Here is a 20,701-nt window from a genome sequence, read left to right on the forward strand (position 1 = left end):
CTGAGGTACAAAGGAGCTTACAGTACATCTACCACCACTGTCACACAAAAGGAAGAAAAGCAGTGTGCTATCTAGTGATATAGCCATTGGACGGATTTAGGTGTCAAAAGCCACTAGAAACTTGCTACTCAAAGTATGACTCAAGGAACGACAGCAATGGCATCACCTAAAAGCTTGTTAGAAATATAAATCTAAGGCTCCACCTGAGACATCTTGAGTTAGAATCTGCATTTTTACAAAATTTCCAAGTGATTTGTGTGTACATTAAAGTTTGAGAAGGCCTACTCTAGAGGGAAGAAATTGAAGATGAAAGAAAATGGGGGAGGGAAGCAAGGAAAACAATGCAAAGTGTGAATAATCTGACTTTCTTTCATTGGGAACTGCCATCTTTACAAAACAGAATTCATACCTATAAAAAACAGCAAGGCTTATACAATCTTCTAGTGACCTCTTCTGGTTAATTTAAAAGAGGCAATTACAACCCCCCATGCATACTAGTTTCCTTAGGGTCCTTGTAGTGACAAATATCAAGGAATAAGCAATCATTGAGGGTTACGGGTCAGGCCTGAAGTGCTTTATACAGTATTACATTTTCTCTTAACAATCTCGTACGTAAGTATAATGATACCACTTTAGGGATGAAGAAACTAAACTCACAGATTCAGTAACCTGTTAAGAACATGAAGCTAATAAAAGTAACAGTGGAACCCAGGTCTGTCTGATACCAAAGCCTTTGCCCTTTCTATGTTACCATACAGCTTTTCAGAACGGTGAAGGTCATAAATCTTCTTCCTAGAGAGAAGGCAAAAAGGAGTGCAAAACAGCATGGAATGTGTGATTCCAAAAAAAAAAAAAAACAAAAAAAAAACAAATTAATGAAATATGGGGAAAAAATAAGTGAAGTAACTCATTTTAAAGTTAAACTACCTACTCAAATTTACTAAAGAAAACAGACATATATACTCATTATAGTAGAGAAAACACTCAGTACCTGGAATAGGGAAACATGTCCTGAAAGAACTCTAATTCTGAAAAATGCAGAACATCAGTAACCTATTGCAAACACTAAAGTATGGAATGTAGTTCTCTTTCACCTTTTTTCCCTTCTTTCCCCAAATCTTCCATTTGTCATGGAAATGGATAACCCTATCATTTCTTTCTTCAACATGTCTCTTGGTTTCACTTTAAGGTCTTCATTCTGAATGCCATTACCTAATTAGCCATTGGCTCATCTCAGAGCTAAATTACTGCAAAAGTCATCTAAACTGGTCTCTTTATCCACATCTTTGAATCCATTCTGAACAATACTGCCATTCTAATGCCACTCAGTTTCTTCAGTGTCTCTAAAAAAAGGGAAGGAATTGGGCTCTAGAATTAGAAGTCCTTCTAACTCTAAAAGAATAATGTGTTATTTTCATCATGTCACTATTCTATAATAGTTCCTTCTTGCCAATATCAAGTTTAAAATCCTGCCTTTATGATCATGTTACTATTTATTTTTGTTAGGAATCCCCAAGACTACCCTAAGATTCAATGGTTTGTCAGGAGGACTCACTAAACTCAGCATGAAAGGATACAAAGTAAAATCAATAGAGAGAAAAAGCACAAAGGGCAAAGTCCAGAGGAAACCAGGTACAAGGTTCCAAGAAATCTTCCCCAAAGGAGTCACAAAGGACACATTTAATTCCCCTAGCAATGAGCTGTGATAACACATGTGAACTACTGTCTACTAGGGAAGCTCATTATAGATTCAGAGTCCAAGGTGTTTACTGGGGTCTGGTCATATAGGAAACCTCTGCCTAGCATGTACCAAAATTCCAGGCTCCCATAAGGAAAGCAGGTGTTCTGCATAAACTACACTGCACAGTATTACTGTTTGCACAGTAAGCGACTCATATAAAGAGAATGGAAGAAACTCTCTCAAAATCCAAGTTTTCATACACCAGCCAAGAGCCAACATTGCAAGGAAGTCTTTGTAAAAACAGTAGTCTCAGGCCTGCTATATTAACTCCTTTTTGGATGCTATCTATTCCTACAGTCACTATTCTGGTTAGGCTTTGCAATTTTACCTAGAATTCTATCATTTTTACTTTCCATCTATCCAAATCCAGTCCTGGAGAACCTCTTCTGTTCCATAAAGCTTTGCCAAATTCTCTCATACTTCTCTCCCCTTTCTCTGAACTCCTATTTCACTTATGTTGTACCATTAAAGCTTGTTCATTCCAGAGCACAAGCTCCTTGTGTATAAGAACTACAGTTAAGTTCTCTTGTACTACAGGGCCTAGTCAATGAACAAGACACAGGCTCTCAAAAACTCATGAAAAAATGTAAAATAAAATCTGCTTCAAGATGCACATCTGTTCTGGAAATGTTCTCTAGTGCCAGGACAAAGATGGGGAGGACTGCAGAATTCAATTAGATAAACTTAGAATGCAAGCTTTAATTCTCTGCTGTGAACCTACACAGAATCCAAGCTATTCTCCATGTTACTTTCCAGGTATAGCTCTAGATAGAAGCAAATTCAGAAAACATAACTGAATAAATATTTTACTATTTCAAAATCTAATATTTACTTGGTAAATCCAATTTGACATTTACTCAAATATCCAAATATGGATATTCTCAAAGGTTTTTAGTTAATAGAATATTTAATATGGCATTGCTTTTAATAATAGAAAACAAACAATACATCCAATGGGAAATTTATTAAATATTATATTCATACAGAAGAAAATTATTCATTGATTTAAAATGTAGAAATGTATGCACTGATCTGATGATTATTTAAGCTTGTATGTTTGCAACACACTGCCTTAAATCACAAAACAATTTAGATACCTTACGTAAAAACATTTATCTATATATGGAGAAATACTAAAAACACATATATCAAAATGTTAATAACAGTCCTTATCTCTGTGAGATTAAGGGTGATTTCTTGTCTTTGTTAATATTTTAAAAATTTTCCATAATGAACATACATTACTTCTGCAATGTTAATAAGTCATTAAGGATACCTCCTATCAAATATGGTAAAAACCCATTAGAGTTCTGTATTACATGGATTTGCATATCATGAATCAACTCGTATCCCTTAAGATTTAACACTTAATTAGAATTATATAACATAGCTTTTTAAATACTAGTTATATTCCTTAAAACTAGCATTAATAACTTGTCATTTACTATATGGCTCCAACATTTCAACAAGCAGTGAAAGACAGTGGACTTAAGAACAGGGTTCTGGTTCTCATCAAGTGACTCACTCAGTGCATCTTGAACAAGGTAGTTTAATTTCACAGAGCAACTCCATGAAAGGATTTTGATGATAATCTCTAGGACTGCTGATTGTAAGGTATCAAGTTTACCTGCCTATAATAACTCAATGGCCCAAATCATTTTATTTTCAACTGACAATCACAGTTTTGATACTTATGCGTATCACTGGTAATTGCAAGCTTAAGAGCAGCATGAAAAAACCTACACTTAACTCCACGGCTATCTAGAAAAATAATACTCTTAATTTAGGACATGCTCTTACCTTATCAAAAAGGTGATCTCTATATTGCTGTTGAGTAACAAATTTTTTATAACATATTACACAAGCAAAGGAGCTGAAGAAAGGTCCATGTAGTGTAATTGTTGGATCACATGGAGAGTGATCAAACCTACTCAGCAAAAGAGAGGTAACATTAGATAAATCTGCCTTCTAGGGAAACAACTATGTCACTTCATTTGTGAAGCTAAACACATACACACACACATTCAGAACTTTGCACTTTTCTACTGAAATATTAAGTAATGTTCTTCATATATAGTAAATATCAAGTGGTTCCCATATGCTCAGCAATTCCCTCAGAAAGTGAGTAAAAGTTAATGCAAGATTTCATATGTACTAACTAGCTGGTAAAACAGATTTAGGCATTTCTTACCAAACTGGTAAACTTCCCGTTTGAAAATCGTAAGTCCAGCATCTTTTACTTCTTGCCTTGGTTACCATAAGACTTACAACTAACTTTAAATAAATCACTGCAATAATAATCCCATGCTAAGATTTCTAGTACACTTGTTTCCCCTAATGGCTTTTAATCCTTTTAATGTTCATTTTTAACATTTAATAAATCTGCATTATTTTAAACTGCCTGGAGCACTTTAGCTAAGATATAGTATGCTACCGAGTTTTGTTCCCTCCCTGACCCCAGGTCCAGCTTTGACTTTACGTGGTTTTTCACAGAATGCTGCAACTCCCTCTAGAAGCTTCTCTTGATAAGGTAAGGCATAAGTACAGTAAGACATATGGGAAAGACAATGGCTTAGAGCCCCAGACTCTCAATTTCCCATTCTTCAACTATTAGAAAGGGAGGCTATGGGGATTCAAACGTTTAATACAACCTTCCCTTGATACCTACTTTCTCAAGCTTCACTATTCAAAAATTCAGTAAACTGGCTGGGCGTGGTGGCTCACGCCTGTAATCCCAGCACTTTGGAAGGCTGAGGTGGGCAGACTGCTTGAGGTCAGGAGTTCAAGACCAGTTTGGGCAACATGGCAAAGCCATGTTTCTGCAAAAAATACAAAAATTAGCTGGGTGTGGGGGCGTACACCAGTAGTCCCAACTACTCAGGAGGCTGAGATGGGAAGATGGGAGGATCCCTTGAGCCTGGGAGGTGGAAGCTGCACTGGACTCCATCCTGGGCAACAGAGTAAGACCCTATCTCAAAAAACAAAACAAAACAAAACAAAACAAAAAACACCACCAAACTCAGTAAATTGATAAAATAGGTTTTAATAAATAGAATTTTTATTATTAACTTTGCTTACATTAGTTTGCTTTTAACATTTATTTTGTAATGCCTATTACCTTTCTTCAGGCTAGACCAAATAACTGTATGTGCTCCTTGTCTCTTGAAACTTACATTTATGGACAGGATTTCTCTAAAACTAAACTATCTGGATTTCAATGGAAAAAGTCTGTTTAGAACTTTATAAGCTATATCAGGGAAAAACCAATATTTAAAAGCTATACCCATAAAGCTAAAAGGTACACCCACTAGAAGAATCTGACTTCACCAATTGAAAAAATTATATCATAATGGCACAAAATAATTTGAGTTTGGAATATAAAGCTATATAATCATAATGGCAAAGGTGCATTACGCTTTCATTTTATGAAATCACTTTGTAGCTCACTAGATCCTCAGCATTCACTATTCTGAATACCCTACTTACCTTTTCAAATGTCCTAAGAGAAGGTGCCCATTGTCAAACTCCTTGTTACAGTGCATTATAGGACATAAAATTGGTTTCCCAGACACTCGCATTTGGCCTCCTCTTCGGAATGAACTTTTTGTTCCAGAATTAATTGTGCCTGTTTTGAGTCCTGTATCATCAGAATATGAATTCTTAGGTTATTATTTCAGATACTTATCCTTTGGGCTAGTGATCAAAATTAGGACAAAACAATGAAAATTATGATATAGCATCAACTGGATGATTCTAATTATAATTGTTTACCTCTCTTATAAAAGATATAATAATCTAAAAGTAAATAAGTTGTGACCAAAAAAAGTCCTTAATATCACCTAGTAGCATTCTCTTTTTTTTTTTTTTTTGAGATGGGCATCTTGCTATATTTCCCAGGCTCAATCAATCCTTCTGCTGTCGCTCAAACTACAGGAGCACGCCACCATGCCCAGCTCCAAGTAGCATACCCTTTAGGTAAAAAAAAAAAAAAAAAAAAAAATCCTTTTCTTTAAGCTCAACAGCTAAGATGTGTTAAAGACCAAATGCATTAGAAGGTTACGCCCCTACTCCCTTCATTTTGAGCAGGGGGGACTATAGGTACATGCCACCATGCCCAGCTAATATTTTTATTTTTTGTAGAGACAGGGTCTCTCAATGTTGCCCAGGCTGGTCTCAAATTCCTGACCTGAAGTGATCCTCCCACCTTGGCCTCCCAAAATGCTGGGATTACAGGCATAAGACACTGTGCCCAGCCAGATCTTTTCCTCTAAGTCTTATTTTCTCTTTTAACTATTTTAGCTGTATTATAAAGTTAGCTACACTATAAAGGGTCTGAGCTCTATGAAAATTATATTAAACAACATAACTGGGGTAGAGAGGATGGAGTGAAAACAGCAGGGATGCAAGGAGGGTAAGTGTGTTATTTTCTGAGGAATCAAGCCACTGATCAATCAGCTCCAATTTGGACATCAAGTAATATAAGGGCAAGGGATAACAAATTTATAGAACACAAAGCAGAGATTTACTTATTGTTGATATCTCTCCCCTTTCTACTTATCCTATTTTGTCCCTTCTCTTTTTCCCTTTAAAAAGCCAATTAGGAAATAGTTTGTCTACCATTTTCTTCTCTTAATTAATTAATCCTCCTTTATCCTGGTCCATTTTTCACCCCTTTCTTTCTTTGTAATTTTGATCTTAAAGTCACAAAACTTGTAGATGAATCCCCCAGCCAAATGTCCTCAAGGAAACTCCCAACACATGATATATGAAGAAAAATTTAAAGAGTTAAGTCGTATAAAAACAATTGCAAAACAACCACAAGTATTCTGATTCAAAGACAGTTTGATTACTCTCTCTTTTATTACTATCTCTTGTGGACTATTTCGCTCAAATGCTTTGAATATTTCATATAGCAAAAAACTAAATATTTATCTTTATTGAATTTTCTACAAAGCCCTAAGCATTTAAATAGAATTATTCTCTTAAGACAATATGATTTTTAAATCCCAAAATCATTATATGTGATTAAGGTTTTAATTGCTTTTCCTCTCCTTTAGTCTTTATTGGGGGAATGCCTCTATCAAACTGTCAAAATGTTTATAAATATGTTCTGATAACAAATAATGGACAGCATGGAATTAATCATATTTTAGTCTTAAAGAGGCATTAAAATGACAATATACTTTTTTATCTTTAACATTCTTAATGTAGTAAGAATTATGACAACTTTTATAATTGTCCATCCACATTCCAGATGTTTCCTATTAGGACCTTTATTCAGCTATAAATAATGGCTCTGGATAAAAATAAAGTTGGAGAAGCCAATTCCTGGGTGGAAGGGTGGGGAGGCTTCCCCATGGAAAGGCAAAATACAGAGATTTAAACAGTTTTATTCTTAAAGAGTACAGGCAGCATTTTAAAAAATTATAATACTAAGTATTCAAATTTATGCAAACTGGCCAACTCTAAAAATCCATAAAGAATGGATTGTCCAACATTCGAATAATTATAAATAAGGTACTTAAAATACTTCTAATGAAAGAACTGAATTATAACAGCTGAGTACTGTATTTTGAAATAGACTGAATGAGTCCTTTAATGCTCCTGAGAAGTAGAATCTCACTCTCTATAATTAAAGAGAACAGTGATTCCTCTCTCTTTTCCCCAGCTACATGCTCTTAAAGGATCTCAGCACTCTCTAAAGCTCATTTATGGAATAGCACCATACCAAATATAGCCCAATACTATAGCAGCTGTTCAAGCAATAGATTCCAAACTTTATTTTTACACTGCCTCAGAGACCAAGCAAAAAGCTGAGCCCATCACACAAAAAAGAGCAACACTACAGACCTTAACTCCAGGCTTAAGCTCATCAGCCATCAAAAAGCCAGTACTGAAAGGCAGAGAAAACACTAATCTTGAAAGTACCATAAAGACACAGCTAAATAACTCATTTGATCCTACTTGACCTGCTCAGGGAAATACAAAAACAGATGCTCAAGATTCAATTTACAATGCATTACAATATTCTGACAATCTGGAGGCCAGATATTAAGCTTGAAGGGCGTATTACTGGCCCAACTACCATTCTATATAGGACTTGAAAGTGTCAGACTCATGAGATAATTTTTAGAAGAGACCTTAGAGATGATAAAGTCTTCTAGTTCTAGCCCATTTTCCTATCTACCTAGGGATCTTTCCCAAAAGTACAGATGCCCTATAAGAATCTCTGGAGATAATGAGGTGTAGGCATCTGTTTAAAAGGTCCCAGAATATTCTGATGCAGCAAAGATGACACCACTGAGCTAGCCATTCAGTTCTTCCACTGAGAACTGAATGTACATGAAGAGGGATTTTTTAAAACTATAAGCTTTCAAAAAACACCCCAAGAGGCAAAACCATTTACCATATTTTCTATGTGTCTTTTGCCAAAGTAGATCTGGAACGTCATATAATTTTTTTGTTTAATAACAGTAAGATTTGGAACCCAAGTTCTAGGCTTCCTTTCTGTGTTCATTATGCAAATATTTATAGCCTACCTCTATAAAAATTCAACCAACATTTATCGAGTATCTCTACGCTGAGCATTCTTTTAAGGAATTGACACTAAAAAGTATTAGTAAGATTTGGTCTTTGTGCCCAAGAAGCATATAGTCAGGTGGAAGAGACAGACACATCAACGGATCAATCCAACAAAATAAATACTGTATTAGTGAAATGAATAAAGAACTGAGATCACAGATGGCTGAGCAACCAAACTTATATAGAATAAATCCAGATAGGCTTATCACATAATTGGACATGATATACAATAACCATATTAACTCAGCAATCCCTAGTACTGTATTATTTGTTGGCCATGTATAAACCCCACAGGCAAATAAGAAGAAAACAAAGAAAAAGGTTTTTGGGGGCAGGAGGGGAGTTTGCGAGGCACAGGCAGGTTGATAAGGAGAAAATATAGTTTCAGGGGGTGGCCAAGTGTCAAAAATGTTGATTATGTCAGGTATCAAATGGAATGAACTGCTAAGTACCAATAAATATAAATTATTAGAATTCTTTTATAAGTGGCAATTTGATCCTATTCAAAGGAAAGCCCTTGAAAAGTAACTTTAGAATCCAAGATACCTAGATTCAACAAAGTTAAGCATTGCATGCATAGATATTTCTGTGACCTTTTGCAATTAAACTTTGTTGGATTAAATCCACAGCTAAGGTTTCTGTGGATATCCTGACCCTTTAAAGGCAGAGTAGATATTCTTCAAGACAAGACAGGAAAGTTGTCATAGTGGGACTCTCCTACTGGCTCTTGAAAATGCCACCAAATTATCTGGTGGAGTAAGAAATGTTCCACAGCAACTCTTCAAGGAATCTAAGATCTGCAAAGAGTTAGTAATGAAGAAGCTACCCAATGTTTTGACAAGTCTCCTATGAGGATGCTTCCTTATTAAATATCTACATAGGCTGCACTGATGAATACATAAGTAAACATGAATCCTCTAGATCTCAGTTTAAATTCCATTTCCTTAGAGAAGCTAAGAACCTCAAATAATCTGTTACACACCTCCCGTGGACATATGTACTACTTCATGCAGAACTATTAAATATATAAATGAATAAATGAGTAATATCTAATGAGCTCAGGTATGACCTATATTGCTTATACTCAAATATACTTGTGCCAAAGAAGAAAGACAATGGGCAAAGTAGGCCATTATAAAGTAGGCCATTATGAGGTGATATTAGTATCACTGAAACAAAATTTAATACCTTATATGCTTATTAGCAACGGCATAAAACAGATGTACTTTCTGCCTTAAGGCTTTGGGGAAGCTAGGTAACCTTAGTGTAATTTCTAAAGAATACCTGGCATTTTTAGCCACTGGTCCACACACAGTCTTGCTGCTTCTGTATCAGAATGTCCTCGAATAAATTCCAATTCTTGTAACCCATGAGCATGCTGAAAATCAATTTTTTCCTGAAGACATTAAGAAAAAACTCAATTAAGATTACTAACCTGTTTTCCTTGAGAAAAGGATTTTGACACATTAGTGATCAGAAAATACTGATTACTTTTTATCCCCAGAACTCCACATCTAGAAATTTATGCCAAAGAAATACATCAAAATAAAAATGCATGCTCTAAGATGTGTATACCAGTGTTACTGCACAAAATTCACTACAACCTACATCCCTAACAACAGGGTATTATTTAAATAAATTATGGTATGTACATTTGATGAATGTCATTAAAAACATTAGCCAAATTTTTCAAAGGTGTGGGAATATACCTTTGATATCAAGTAGTTTGCCAAATTGTATTAAACAAATGAGGCAAAATATAAACAAAGAATAATTTCAATCCATATGCAACTATATCTGCAGAGGAAAAAAAAGCCTGAAAATAGATGTATTAAAAGTTATTAAGGCTACTTCTAGGAATTTCCATTTAAAGGATTATTTTCAAACTTTTATGTATTTTTTCAAATTTTCCATATTTAATCTGAAACATACAGAAGGAACCTAAAAAGTATTTGTTCATTGAGTAATATTAATAACATAACTCATCAGCACTTAATATGTGCCAGTATAAAGCATTTGTTGCCATCTAGACCAAGGGTTGACAAACTTTTCCAAAGGGCTAGTTAATATTTCATTACAGCTTTGCAGGCCAGAGTCTTTACTGCCACTACTCAACTCTGCCATTGTAGCAGAAGAGCAGCCACAAACAAAATGTAAAGAAGTGAGTGTAGCAGTGTTCCAATAAATCTTTATTTATAGCAGGCAGCAGGCCAATGACAATGCTGAACTAGATGCTCTGTATTGCTAAAAGCCTAATCTTTCTAGTTATATTATCCATAAAACTATTTGTATATTTTCTAATCATGTGTATTAAAATTAACACTTATTGGCCACTAACCATGTGTGAGGCAGTTTTAAAAAGACTTTAGATTTTAGGTATTATTGTTCCCATTTTATGATGAAAAACCTGACGTACAGAGAGGTCAAATAAATTGCCCAAGGATATATAACAATGTCAGAATTCAAACCCTGGCAATCTGATTCTAGACTTCATGCACTAACGAGTATAATCATACTGCCTCTCAAATAGATTTACATGTACTTCAAAAAGAATCAGAGTCAGCAACACTGGATTTGTAAGATATAAACCATAATAATGTGTGGCCTAGCTATCAGTGTAACAGGGTTTTCTATCAGGAAGGATAAGTGAGGGGAAAGAGTGGATCAAGATTTTAATCTGAAGAAAATCTACATGACATTGTTCAAATTAGAGCCATGGAATACTACTTCTCATGAATGTTAATATGCATTACATGCCTTTTTTTAAATTCTCTGTAATCAAATTAAGTATAGAAACACTAGTTTTAACACAAAAGTTAAAAGGTTACTTTCATGTAGGACTACTAAAGTCCTAAAGTGCTAATGTGCACTGTATTTTTCATACATAGAGTATGCAGTATCCCAACTTCAAAAATCACCAAATACTTTTTTAAAGGGTATCCAACAGGATCACTATACTGAATAACATGCAATAAGAAACAAACAATAGTAAAATCAAAGTTAGCCTATCCAAAGAAAGCAATAGCCCGATAGATATATCCTAAGCCATCTTATATATTAAATTAGACAATTTATCAAAGTTCCTTGCAATAATCCATTACAATAAAAACCCTTCAATTAAAGTAAAATAATTGAGATTAAATATTACTACATACCAACTACTAGCATACTTATTTTAACAATTTCCAATAATTAAAATTAAATAGGTTTTTTTTTCAAGTTCTCTGGCATTTCTTACAATAGAATTTGAACTCTATGAACATGCATAGTTAATGCTCAAAAAACACTTATTGAAATCATCCTAAAATTAGCCACCCTTTTTATCTATCACAAAGTAACTTTCAAAAACTTCAGGGTTACACCCTTTCTTGCAAGTCGTCTTAACTCCTGGAATATCAATACACAAAGCTGGTAGCTAGTCAAATGGTAAGCACAACACGTGATCTCTGAAAGTGAAGTATCCAGTGAAGATTTTGGGTTTTTTTGTTTGTTTGTTTTGTTTTTTTGAGACAGTCTTGCTCTATCGCCCAGGCTGGAGTGCACTGGCACGATCTTGGCTCACTGCAACCTCCGCCTCTCAGGTTCAAGCAATTCTCCAGCCTCAGTCTCCCAAGTAGCTGAGATTGCAGGCATGTGCCACCACACCTGGCTAATTTTTTTTTAAATTTTTAGTAGAGACGGGGTTTCACCATGTTGGCCAAGCTTGTCTCGAACTACTGACCTCAGGTGATCTATCCGCCTCGTCCTCCCAAAGTGTTGGAATTATAGGCATGAGCCACCAGGTCTCTAGCCTCCAGTGAAGATTTTAATGAATATTCCTTTTTTCTTCTTTGAAACCTCTCCAGCACAAAAGTAAGATAACTTACTTTAATAATGAAGACACCAACAATTCACAAAGGCCTACAATAGTTGAAAGACATTTTCTACAGTGTCTAAATTTAGCCAGAATTATCATTCACTAGAATTCTTCAAAAATTATTTCTATTTCAGTTTCATTATCTTCATTTCTGGGTGGTTTTGTTGTTGTTGTTGTTGTTGTTTTGTCATCTACTTTTAAAAAATAAGTAATCCATAAAGGGAATCAAGTTAGAAAAACAAAATTATGGCTGGATAGCAAGAAATGAGCTTGCTATGTGAGTCATTTTCTTCCTTAAAGAAGAATGAAATCTAGACAAATTTATTCTTTCCAACTGGTTAAACAAAAAATTCAAAATTTCAAAATTTCTAAAAAGATATTCAATGTAAAGTATTTAATAAAATGAATGACCATTTACATGGGTGGAGGCGGAAACTACCCTTAAGAAAAAACTTAGTTGTCACAGTGACTATACAAGATTCTGGGCTCATCACAAAAACTTTATTATCTATGTAGCCATTAAGATTGCCTGGGAAAAGAAGCTAGCATCACTTAGGAAACCTGAGGGAAAGTAAGACAGTTTTCAAGTAATTCCTCTGTCAAAGAGATATGACACATAAAAAAAATCAAACAACATACTTATAGTTCTGGGGGGGGTGGGCGGGAACTTCCTTAAAATTGAATAGTGTTTCTGCCAGGATAAAAATAATATTTTGTGTGTTTGCATATATGTGTGTGTCTGTGTGCACATATGTATACATGCAATAAGCATTTTAAACATACAATTAGAATACCATAGTCTAATTTAATTGATATTACATCATAAAGTAAAAGCCCCCAAACTAGCTTATTTCTAAATTTAAACACCATTTTATAACAGATTAGGATGCTACAGAAATACACAAATTATAATAACCAATGGAATAAGGAATCAAAAACATGCATGTTAAAATTACAAAATCATAGTGCTTATTCTGACCTGGGAGAATCTCTAAACTGTCCATTCACAGAATGAAACCCAAAGTCTATAAAACTAGTGATCTACTGAAATCTAAACAGCTGCTGGCCAGAGGCATGGTTTAAATTTCTATTTTTGTACTTTAGTATGGAGTTTTTTACCCAACGTATCAACATTCTGCTCCTAAAGGACATTTGTCAGTATTGAGGGAATTCTTTAAGTAATTTCATTTGGGGCCTTCTAAAGCAAGTCAAAGAAAAAATTTATATCATGCAAGATTCTAAAAATGGGCTTCATTTCCACACAGCAGTTCATCTACAAACCTGCTTCAAATTTCTTCCTTTCAGTAATGGATTTAATTTGGAAGGATAAGCTAAAATCTGAGAAAGCAGTCTGGTTCTATCCAGTAGAAAATAATCTTTCAACAGCTTATATCTATAAAAGCCCTGATAAACTCTTTTCACTCTTATGATAAAATAACCAGAAACTTGTTAACTGTTCATCTGCTTTGAGAAATTCATTATTTTTAATTCTCAAAAATGAAGTCCACTCAGTTAATTCTATTTTTCTTCTTTTCCTATATACAGATAAGAATCCAACAAACTAAAAATAAATGTAAAAAGCTATTATCAATTACTACGAAATTTATGAGCAATCTAGGGTACATGCTGAGCTTTGATTAAATCATTTTTTTATTAAAGGTTTCTCTTTACAACCTTTATTATAAATAATTTTTAATTACATAAAATACTGATTAAAATAGCCACATACTCTGAATGCTCTATTCTTCTCTTCTTTCTGCTGTTTCTCCACTTCAACATGGCGGGCTAAACGAGCCAGAGTTAAAGCAACTTTATCCTTCTGATGATCAATATGGTCTTTACGTTTAACATTCTCCTATAATAGAAAAATAATTTTCATTCCTTTTAATTAACAAAATTAGCATTTGGATAACATACATCCATTCATCAAACAGCTACTATACTAAAGAACCATTTACTTGAGTTATACTTGTAAGAACCTATTTTGTGTATTGTATGTTTTATGTAGTATTTTGTAGGTCTGTCAAGTATCCACCAGCATCTTTGGTTTTCAAGAAGTAGACAAATGAGCTACTAGGACATTTATCATCTTTATTCACTTAAAAGCTGAAGAATAAACTCTTCTTAGATCTGTCAGAGAGGTGGGGTCATCAGGCAAAGCACCAACCCCTAAAATTGGAAAGAGAGAGGCAAATAAACAACATCAACTTACTAAAGGGGAAACCTTCTAGCAGGAACCTCCATAGGAAACTAAACTCTAATGGATGCTTAGTGTGGACAAGCCTGAGAGTTAAAAATTCCTGGGGAGCCAGCCATAGAGGGGCCCTCACATATGATCCTATATTAATAGATGCAGAAAAAGCATTTAACAAAATCCAGCACCCACTCATGATAAAAACTCTCAGCAAAGAAAGAAGGGAACTTTCTTCAATTTGTAAAGATCATCTACAAAAAACCTACAGCTAACACCACCATTTAATGATGAGAAACAGTAAGTCTTCACACTAAGATAAGGAACAAGGCAAGGATATCCCCTCTTGCCACTCGCAACATTGTACTAAAAGTCCTAGCCATTTAATGAAGTAAGATGAGAAAAAGAAATAAAAGGTATACAGATTGCAAAGGAAGAAATAAAACTTTTAGTTTGCATCCATGTAGAAAATCCAAAATAATTAACAGAATCATTCCTGGAACTAATAAGCAATTATAGCAAGGTTGCAGGATACAAGGTTAATACACAAGTCAATTGATTTCATATATATCAGCAATGAACAAGTGGAATTTGAAATTAAAAAATCACCACTTACATTAGTACTCCCTCCAGATGAAATACTTAGGTATCATATAACAAAATGTGTACATCTGTATGAAGAAAACTACAAAACTCTGATGAAAGAACTCAAAAAAACTTTTTTTTTTTCATTTTTATTTCACATTCAAGGATACATTTGAGAGTTTGTTACAAGGGTATACTGCATGGTGCCGAACTTTGGGCTTCTACTGATTCCATCACCCACAGAATGAACATAATGTCCAATAGGAAGTTTTTCAGCCCTTGTCCCCCTACCCTCTCTCTTTCCTTTTGGAGTTTTGTTCCCAATTTACTCTCCATGTGAACCCAAAATTTAGCTCCCACTTATAAATGACAACACGTGATACTTGTTTTTCCGTTTCTGCATTAGTTTGCTTAGGGTAGCAGCTTCCAGCTGCATCCATGTTGCTGCACCTGTGCAGAATGATTTCGCTCTTTATTATGGCTGTGTAGTATTCCTCAGCGTACATATACCATATTTTCTTTATCCATTCTACTGATGATGGGCACACAGGTAGATTCCATGTCTTTGCTATTGTGAATAGTGTTGCTATGAACATATGAGTACACGTGTCTTTTTGGTGAAATGATTTCTTATTTATTTTTGAAACAGGGTCTCATTTCATCACTCAGACTGGAGTGCTGTGACACAATCACAACTCACTGCAGCCCTGACCTGCCAGACTCAAGCAATCCTCCTGTCTCAGCCTCCTGAGTAGCTGGACTACAGGTGCACACCACCACACCTGGGTAACTTATTTGTAGAGATCGAGGGTTGTTATGTTGCTCAAGCTAGTCTCAAATTCCTAGGCTCAAGTGATCTTCCCACCTCAGCCTCCCAAAATGCTGGGATTACAGGTGTGAGCCACTATGCCCAGCATTTTCCTTTGGATATACACCCAGTAATGGGATTGCTGGGTGGAATCATAGTTCTATTTTTAGTTTTTGAGAAATCTCTGAACTGCTTTCCATAGGAGATGAACTAAGTTGCACGTCCACCAACAGTGTATGTTTCCTTTTCTCTACAACCTTGCCAATATTTTACTTTTTGACTTTTTAGAAATAGCCATTTTGACTGCTGTGAGATGGTATCTGATAGTGATTTTGATTTGCATCTCTCTGATTAGTGATGTTGAACATTTTTTCATGTTTCTTGACTGCTTGTATGTTGTCTTTTGAGAAGTGTCTGTTCATGGTCTTTGCCCACTTTTCAATGGAATTGGTTTTTTTCCTTGTTGATAGATTCTGGATATTAGTCCTTTGTCAGGTGCATACTTTGCAAATATTATCTCCCATTCTGTAGGTTGTCTGTTAGTTCTGTTGATAGTTTCTTTTGCTGTGCAGAAGCTCTTTCGTTTAATTAAGTCCCATTTTTCTATTTTTGATTTTGTTCTGTTTGCTTTTGGGGTCTTCATCATAAGTTCTTTGCCTAAGCCAATGTCTAGAAGAGTATTTCCTAGGTTTTCTTCTAGAATTTTTATAGTTTCAGGTCTTACATTCAAGTCTTTAATCCACCGAGTTAATTTTTATATATGGTGAGAGGTCCAATTTTACACTTCTGCATATGGTTAGCCAGTTTTCCCAGCATCATTTATTGAATAGAGTATCCTTTCTTGATTATTTTTGTCGACTTTGTTGAAGATGAGTTGGTGAGTTGGTTGTGCCTGTGCTGCTTTATTCCTGGGTTCCCTAATTTATTCCATTGGTCTGTGTGCCTATTTTTATAATAGTAACATACTGGTTTGGTTACTGTAGCCTTGTAGTATAATTAGACATTAGGTAATGTGATGTCTCTGGCTTTGTTCTTTTTGCTTAGGAATGCCTTGACTATTCAGGCTTTTTGGTTACATATACATTTTGGAATTTTTTTTCTACTTCTGTGAAAAATGACATTGGTAGTTTGATAAGAACAGTGTTAAATCTATAGAAAGCTTTGGACGGAATGGCCATTTTAATGATATTGAGTCTTCCCACCCATGAGCATAGAATGTTTTTCCATTTGCTTGTCATTTATGATTTCTTTCAGCAGTGTTTTGTAGTTTTCCTCATAGAGATCTTTCACACCTTGGTTAGGTGTATTCCTAGGTATTCAATATTTTGTGTGGCTATTGTAAGTGGGGCTGTATTCTCCATTTGGTTTTCAGCTTAACTGTTATTGGTATAAGAGATGACACTGACTTTTGTAGTTGATTTTGTATCAAAGAACCTCTCAAGAAGTGGAGAGATATTTCATGTTCATGGATAGGAGACTCACTATTGTCAAGATGTCAGTTCTCCTAACTTGATCTTTGATCTATATATTCAATGTAATCACAGTCAAAATCCTAACAGATTATTTTGTGTATAATGACAAACTCATTCTGAAGTGTATATGGAAAGGCAAAAAACTCCTATTGGCCAACTCAGTACTGAAGGAGAACAAAGTCATACGCCCGACACTAACTGACTTCAAAACTTATTATAAAGCTACAGTAATCAAGACTGTGTGGTACTGTCAAAAGAAGGGACAAACAGACCAATGAAACATAACAAAGAGTCCAGAAATAGACTCACATAAATAAAGTCAACTGATCTATGACAGAGGAGCAAAAACAATACAATGAAGAAAAGACAGTCTTTCTAACAAATAGTGTTTAAACAAGCAGACATCCACATGCAAAAAAAATGAATCTAGACCCTGACCTTACACCCTTCACAAAAATTAACATAAAATGAATCACAGGACAAAATACAAGATATAAAACTATAAAACTCCTAAAAGATAACATAGGAGAAAATCTAAATGACCTTGTGCATGACAATGACTTTTTAGATACAGGAGCAAAAGCACAGTCCTTGAAAAAAATAATTGATAAGCTGCACTTCATTAGAACTTAAAACTTCTCTGGAAAAGACAATGTCAAAAAATGAGAACACAAGCCACAGACTGGGAGAATATGTGCAAAAGACACATCTGATAAAGGACTGTAATCCAGTATATACAAAGAACTCTTAAAACTAAACAATAAGAAAATGAAGAAAATGAACAGCCTGCCTTAAAAATGGGGAAATACCTAAATAGACACCTCATCAAAGGAGATATACAGATGAAAAATTAAGCATATGAAAAGATCAACATCATATGTCATTAGGGAAGCATAGATTAAAAAAACAAGACACCAATATACACCTATTAGAATGGCCACATCTAAAACACTGACAACATCAAATGTTAGCAAGGATGTGGAGCAAGAGCCAACTCTCATTTCATTGCTGGTGGGAATGCAAAATGGTAAACACACTTTGAAAAACAGTTTGGCAGTTTCTTACAAAACTAAACATATTGGGCTTCTTGGTAGTTACTCAGATGAACTGAAAACTTACGTCCACACGAGAACCTGCACACAGCTGTTTACAGCAACTTTATCATAAGTGCCAAAACTTGGAAGTAACCAAGATGTCCTTCAATCAGTGAATGGATAAACTTTGGTATATTCAGACAATAGAACATTATTCAATGCTAAAAAGAATTGAGCTATCAAGCTGTGAAAAGACATGGAGGAACCTTAAAAGCACCTTATTACTAAGTGAAAGAAGCCAATTTGAAAAGGCTACATACTGCATGGCCACATATCACAATCTGGAAAAGGCAAAATTACGGTAACTGTAGTAAGATTAGTGATTGACAGGGGATAGTCAAGGAGGAGGGATAAACTGGCAGGGCACAGAAGATGATACTACAATGACAGATACATGTCAGTATACATTTGTCAAAACCTAGAGAATATATACCACCAAGTGTGAACCCTAATGTAAACTATGAACCCTAATGTAAACCAAGGTCATATTAACATACAGACAAAGTGGACAACTTATAAATTACTGTTTACCTACCACATGAAAAAAGACAGTAGTGACAATTCTCCTCCTACAAAGTTGAAAGAAGGGCTGACATTCATAAATAGAAAGTATATCTTATGCCTAAATTTTTCTGGAGACTAGAAGCACATAATGTGTTAATGGAGGTTCACAGATTGAAACAAATGTATCCTGTGATTTCCAATGAGGATAGTGGAGGTTTCGCATGGAGGGGTGGGAGGGGAGGAGGTAAGTGGACACTGTCTGACTGTACTTTCTGCTCAATTTTACGGTGAACCTAAAACTGTTCTTTTAAAAAAGTTTATTTTAAGAAAAGAAAAATAATAGATCTTCCCTGGCTTTTTTTTTCTTTTGAGACGGAGTCTCGCTCTGTCACCCAGGCTGGAGTACAGTGGCGCGATCTCAGCTCACTGCAACTTCCGCCTCCCAGGTTCAAGTGATTCTCCTGCCTCAGCCTCCGAGTAGCTGGGATTACAGGCACGTGTCACCACCCACCTAATTTTTGTATTTTTAGTAGAGATGGGGTTTCTCCATGTTGGCCATTGGCCAGGCTGATCTCAAACTCCTGACCTAAGGTGATCTGCCTGCCTTGGCCTCCCAAAGTGCTGGGATTACAGGCGTGAGCCATCACGCCTGGCCTTCCCTGGCTTCTTCTACCAGAATAATTAGTTACAAACAAAATACCACTCTTTGGGCAAATCAGTCACCTATGTACAACCCAATTTTTATCTAAAGTGGGATAGTGATGCACTAGCCACGTCAAACAGCAGGTATGACTTCTAGAAGTAGACAGAAGTTATACTGAAGTAAGCATATATAAAAAGGCCAAATTGGTATTTTCAGTATGAGGGTACACCTTTGCAGTAGGGACTGTTTATAGGACCACTTTAGGTAGAAGTAACCCCAGCTCACTTTCTGACCACTTGGGCAGCGTACAGCCTTGCACCCAGGTAGTAGGTGACATTCTACTAACTTCAAAATATCCTTTTACAAGTTACAAGGCAATGCAGGTCCTCAGAAATGGCAGTCACAGGAAGTTATTTTTCTTAACTTTGATCCCTCAGTACAGGCAAATCTGTCTTATAAGCAAATTAGTGGTCGAGTGTAATAGCTCACACTTGTAATCCCAGCACTTTGGGAGCTGAGGCAGGAGGTTCACTTGAGCACAGGAGTTGGAGACCAGTGTAGCTAAGAGTACATGGCCTCGTCTCTACAAAAAAAATTAAAAACTTAGCTGGGCATGGTGGCATGTGCCTATAGTCTCAGCTACTCAGGAGGCTGAGGCAGGAGGACTGCTTGAGCCCAGGAGATCGAGGCTCCAATGAGCTATGATCCAGCCTGGGTGACAACAAAGCGAGACTCTGTCTTCTAAAAAAAGGGGAAAAAAGGGCAAATTAAATTTACTCCTTGCAAAAACTACAAAATGTAGGTACTACCTTGAGAAGGAAATTTAGTGCAGATCACAAATATAAATTTTAATTTAAAGATGTTAGTAAAATTAAAACATAGGTATAGAGTGTGTTAACTTTCTTGAGATAATACTTTCTAGGTTTTAAACTTTAGCAAAAGTCATGCTTGACCTGGTAAACCAAGGTCACATTAACATACAGGCAAACTGGACAAGGTATAAATTACTGTTTACCTACCCCCCCCCAAAAAAAGACAGTAATGACAATTCTCCTCCTATAAGGTTGAGAGAAGGACTGACATTCCTAAATAGAAAGTATATCTTATGCCTAAAAAAAAAAAAATCTGGAGACTACAAGCTGCAGAAAATTTATCAAGATATTTCAAGTTGCTACCCTTACCCCAAACAAAATATTTCCTACTCAAACATTAAGTCACTTATGCA

The 20,701-nt window shown here is 35.4% G+C and overlaps 1 protein-coding gene across 13 annotated transcripts in view; it reads right to left on the bottom strand.

Annotated features, from left to right (window-relative positions):
- ZNF451 (zinc finger protein 451) overlaps nucleotides 1-20,701 on the bottom strand; it is an 82,412-nt gene that overhangs the window by 33,796 nt on the left and 27,915 nt on the right. For 6 of the 13 annotated variants that reach the window (XR_012433696.1, XM_074037726.1, XM_005552650.5 and 3 more), the window contains 4 exons: nucleotides 13,909-14,034; nucleotides 9,608-9,719; nucleotides 5,228-5,378; nucleotides 3,542-3,668 (listed from right to left, as the gene is read on the bottom strand). Coding sequence is in view for 10 of the 13 variants with exons in the window: in XM_074037726.1 (XP_073893827.1) it covers nucleotides 3,542-3,668; nucleotides 5,228-5,378; nucleotides 9,608-9,719; nucleotides 13,909-14,034 (516 nt within the window). In the remaining 3 variants the exon portion in view is untranslated. The remainder of the gene's footprint in view (nucleotides 1-3,541; nucleotides 3,669-5,227; nucleotides 5,379-9,607; nucleotides 9,720-13,908; nucleotides 14,035-20,701) is intronic. The other 7 variants (XR_012433699.1, XM_074037730.1, XM_074037728.1 and 4 more) reach the window with 2 other exon arrangements.

The sequence above is a fragment of the Macaca fascicularis genome, chromosome 4, assembly GCF_037993035.2.
Source record: "Macaca fascicularis isolate 582-1 chromosome 4, T2T-MFA8v1.1".
Taxonomy (NCBI): Eukaryota; Metazoa; Chordata; class Mammalia; order Primates; family Cercopithecidae; genus Macaca; species Macaca fascicularis.